Source organism: Nematolebias whitei, chromosome 22, assembly GCF_014905685.2.
Source record: "Nematolebias whitei isolate Nwh7 chromosome 22, NemWhi1, whole genome shotgun sequence".
NCBI classification, from domain to species: Eukaryota; Metazoa; Chordata; class Actinopteri; order Cyprinodontiformes; family Rivulidae; genus Nematolebias; species Nematolebias whitei.
The window spans coordinates 2,243,505-2,247,961 of NC_056519.1; the positions used below are offsets into that span (position 1 = coordinate 2,243,505).

The 4,457-nt window shown below is 48.1% G+C and overlaps 1 protein-coding gene across 1 annotated transcript in view; it reads right to left on the reverse strand.

Annotated features, from left to right (window-relative positions):
* The window catches only part of grip1 (glutamate receptor interacting protein 1), a 56,324-nt gene that overhangs the window by 4,071 nt on the left and 47,796 nt on the right, over nucleotides 1–4,457 (reverse strand). Inside the window, exons 13-20 of the mRNA XM_037696020.1 lie at nucleotides 4,230–4,310; nucleotides 3,804–3,873; nucleotides 3,354–3,499; nucleotides 3,130–3,274; nucleotides 2,241–2,380; nucleotides 1,974–2,171; nucleotides 1,744–1,897; nucleotides 1,244–1,355 (exon numbers count right to left, since the gene is read on the reverse strand). Of these exons, the coding sequence (XP_037551948.1) occupies nucleotides 1,244–1,355; nucleotides 1,744–1,897; nucleotides 1,974–2,171; nucleotides 2,241–2,380; nucleotides 3,130–3,274; nucleotides 3,354–3,499; nucleotides 3,804–3,873; nucleotides 4,230–4,310 (1,046 nt within the window). The remainder of the gene's footprint in view (nucleotides 1–1,243; nucleotides 1,356–1,743; nucleotides 1,898–1,973; nucleotides 2,172–2,240; nucleotides 2,381–3,129; nucleotides 3,275–3,353; nucleotides 3,500–3,803; nucleotides 3,874–4,229; nucleotides 4,311–4,457) is intronic.

Genomic DNA, 4,457 nt, shown 5'->3' on the forward strand with positions numbered 1-4,457 from the left:
GGGTCAGACCTGCTGGGTCAGACCTGCGGCTGCTGGCTCAGACCTGCGGCTGCTGGGTCAGACCTGCTGCTGTTTGGTCAGACCTGCTGGGTCAGACCTGCTGGGTCAGACCTGCTGGGTCAGACCTGCGGCTGCAAAGACTCCGTTCAGCAACGTTCACGCCGTTAATTAGCAGCTGTTACGATAAACTAAATGTTTGGTTTTTTAAGTTCACAATATTTTATTTAGTTTTATTATAATATATTATATATATTGTTTGTAAATTAAAACATATTAAAAAGCTCCTGAGAGTTATTTCCCTGTGAAGATGATCCAAGTTAAAGTAAAACGTTGTTTTTAAAAAAAATTATTTTTGTCATTTCAGTAATTTGTTATTTTTTATTAGATTTTACTGCGTGGACGCTGAGTCAGCATTATTCTAACGATTGTTTCCATTTTTAAAAAATAATTTAACTGCTTCTGCAGACAGACAGACAGACAGACAGACAGACAGACAGACAGACAGACAGAGACAGACAGACAGACAAACAGAGACAGACAGACAGACAGACAGGTAGATAGATACTCTTTTAATCCCTGGGGGGGGAATTATAATTTAGAATAAATTTTCTCATTAAACGCACAAAGATCTTAAAAACTTTCAAAACATGGTTCTCTTTTGAAAAAGCTTCAGCTACTAACTCCGTTTCTGTCCTGGTCTGCTAATGTTAGCTTTTAGCAGCAGAAAACAATTAGCTATAAGGAACGTTTAGCTATCCTTCCGCTACATTTAGTTTTCAACAAACATTTTTCTTTTTTAGTTTTTAGCTAGTTTTCTTGTAAGCTTCAAGCTAGCATCTGAACTTATTTAGCTTTTAGCTACTCTTTTACTTCTTTAAGCTTTTTAACTATCTCTTTGCTAATTTTAGATCCCAGCAAGCGTTTGTTTAGCGTATATCTTAGTTTATATCTCAGATCCTTATTTGTTGTTTCTCTTTACACTTTATATTTTTGCTGTTGTTTGATGAAACCGGACCCTGAGTCCAGTTTCATTCCGCCTCATGTACCACGTGTGACGTGAATGACAATAAAGAATCTCTGACTCTAACTGCTGATCAAGAACACTTTAAAGACTTCAGGACCGTCTGGATCACTGAAAGACAATAAAAGGAGACGAGGACTGGACCAGGACGAGGACTGGACCAGGAGTTCTGCAGTGTTCCTCCGCGGTTCTGAAAGTCCAGTCCTGGAATCAGTTTCTCACCTCGAGTTCTCGGAGGATGCCGCTCTGACCGCACGTTTCCAAATCCTCCAGAGCCTGAGACCAGAAGTTCTCCTCCTGGTCCGGTTCCGTCCCGTCGTGCCCCACAGTGAACCTGAAAGGAAAAGGTCAGAGGTCGGCCAATCAGAGAGCAGAACAGCCCGAGTCCACACAGACGAAGGAAGTGCTCGTGCACAGGAGGGATCGACACGCAGCATCCACCGGGGGAGGGGTCAGAGTGTGACGAGGGTCAGAGGTCACCAGGTGAGGGCTGACGGGGGACTGTGTGGGGTCAAAGGTCAGAGTGGTACCTGCTGTCAGTGATTAGCCCGCTGGGCAGAGTGCAGCCGCTGCAGACAGAGACACACACTCAGGTTGCTGTCAGCCCTTTGATCTGAGACTAACACGTGTGTGTGTGTGTGTGTGTGTGTGTTCACCCACTGCTCTCTGACCCACCAGAGCACAAACCAGAACCACAACAGAACCTCAGATTCATGTCTCACCCTCCGAGCGGTGGGCGGTCCCAGTCGTCGTCACTCAGCCCCAGGTCTGACAGCGGATTGGCCCTCGGCCGCGTGGAGGACTGTGATTGGCTGTTGGTCGTCTTCAGGCTGCGCCACTCATGAAAACTGTACGGAGACGACTGAAAAGGCGGAGCTACACAGACAGACGGTGTTTAGGTGGAGGTCATTATGAGGAAGGTGAAGCTGAAGGTGAAAGGTCGGCGACGCACCTGAGGTGTTGAAGCTGCTGTCCATGTTGGACCCGTCCCAGGACTCCACGGCGCTGTCCACCGACGGCAGCGTGCTGAACGTCCTCTGGGGAGGGGCGACCGTGATAACAGGCCCATCCTCCACATCCTGGTTCTCCTGGGTTAGCCCCGCCCCTGGCACCAAGCCTGGACCAATCACGCAGGACTTTGGGCTGGACACTGCAACAGAAGAGGAAGATGACAAACAGCTGGGCTTGAACGTCGAAGACAACGTGCGTGTGTGCGTACGGTCGCCTTGCTTCTTGATCTTCAGCGTGACGGTCTCCCCGGCCTGCTGCAGCAGACTGATGGCTTCACTCAGAGGCTTCCCCTTCAAGCTGCTGCTGTTGATGGCCAGGATGCGATCGCCCACGTGGATCGCCCCGGTCCTGCACAAGAAGAAAAACAAACGTCTCACCACGTAAACAAAATCCAGTCTGAAGGGAAGAAGCTGCGAAACGGAAACACCAGCCAGATGAAAGTCCTGGTCCAGATGTCAGGAGCTGGAATGGAGGATGTCACCAGATCACCACTTCTTAAAAACGTTTCTTTTATATTGACCACGACAGAGTGAAGCTTTCTAAAGGCCTCCTCTGGATCAGAACCAGAGACGGCTACAAACTGCACCGAGTTCACGTCTGAAAACATCCAAGCAGCTGCAGCTGAACATCTGTCAGATAAACGTAGACGAGCGGGACCGAAAGCAGCAGTGAATGTTCATAACGTCCTCGTTAGGCCTGATCAAATCAAGCTGCTGCTCTTTTGAACCATTTAACAACAAACACGTCTCCGTTTCTGAGTTCAGTACATTTTTGATTGACAGTCTGTCACACACTGTCATTCTTATACGTTTGTACTTCAGATGCACCAAACGTTGAAATGTGACTTTATAAATGTTACGTTTTACAGTGATGTCAGCAGACTCCTGCACGGTCCGGCTCCTCAGAGGAGAACTATTAAAAAATGATTTGTTTTATTTAAAAAAAATGATTAGTTTTATTAAAAACTGATTTGTTTTATTAAAAAATGAAGTAGCGAGGGACTGCTGTATTCATTTCAGCCTCTGGCAGCAGCTGTAACGTTCGTTTGGATCCTTTGACCCAGTTTATGCATCAAATGATGGAAGTTGAAGCGGTACCTCTCAGCCAGCCCTCCTTTGCTCAGCGAGGAGATGATGATCGGGTCGAACGGCTCCTCGGTGCCTGAGATGGTGATCCCCAACGGGCCTCCGTACCTCTGCAGCTCCACCGTGTAGATGATGCTGCCGGTCACCTCCTGCTCATCTGCAGCATCAATAAAGTTTATTCAAACTGGGAGCAGACGCCACGGGGAGCGGCGGAGGAAACAAACTAAAAGACAAACCGGAGTTGTCTTCGTCTTTGAGGATCTTGAGCTTGACGAGCTCCTCGCACTGCTGCAGGATCTGAACGGCTTCCTCCATGGAGCAGCTCTCCACCCGGATGTTATCGATGGCCAGCAGCTTGTCCCCCAGCTCCAACGTCCCCGTCCTGGAGGACATTTCATGATGAGATCTTATCGTCTGTTTTGTAACTAAAACAACATCCAGAGAACAGATGTGTCCTGATGTTCTGCTTCACACACGACCAACAAACAAACAAACAACCACCACTCTGGTCTGAAGCTGCTAGCCTCATTAGGTGACCATCCTGAGGACACAGCTGTCTCCGTTGTCCTCCTGCATCACAAGCAGCGTGTGTGGAGTTCTGTTTAAAATGTGCAGAGACCCAGTTCTGGCTCCGTAGACCAGAACCACCTGGTCCTGTTGGTGTGGGGTTGGTGAGATTTGGTTACCTGTGTGCGACGCTGCCTTTCTTGATGTCTGAGATGATCAGAGGATCGCCTGGTTTCCTGTTGGACGGAGCTGCAGAGACACAAACAGAAGAGTCTGGACGGGTTCTGAAGCCGAACAAGTTTAATCCACATTCAGGACTATCTGCTGACGAGCCGGAGACAGGAACCACAGCAGAACTTCAGGAACCACAGCAGAACTTCAGGAACCACAGCAGGACTTCAGGAACCACAGCAGAACTTCAGGAACCACAGCAGGACTTCAGGAACCACAGCAGGACTTCAGGAACCACAGCAGAACTTCAGGAACCCCAGCAGGACTCAGAGGTCTACAGAGGTCCCAACCTTGAAGTTTGAGCTCCATCACGAGGACCTCCTAAGTGTTCATTGGGTGGTCGTAATGTTTTGGCTTGTCGTGTGTGTACTCACAGCTGATGGTGATTCCGAGCTCCACCCCGGGTTTCTTTGGGAGCTTCACGTGGAACGTTCCAGAACTGGGGATGACCGACTCTGAAACAAAAACAGGTAAAAATAAAACTTCACAACAAACTGATGATGATGATGAGTTTCTGCGTTCAGCTCATTTCTGCTCATTTCAGCTTGTTTTGTCTTGTATTTTGTTTGTTTCAGCTCATGTTCAGCTCTTTTCAGCTTGTA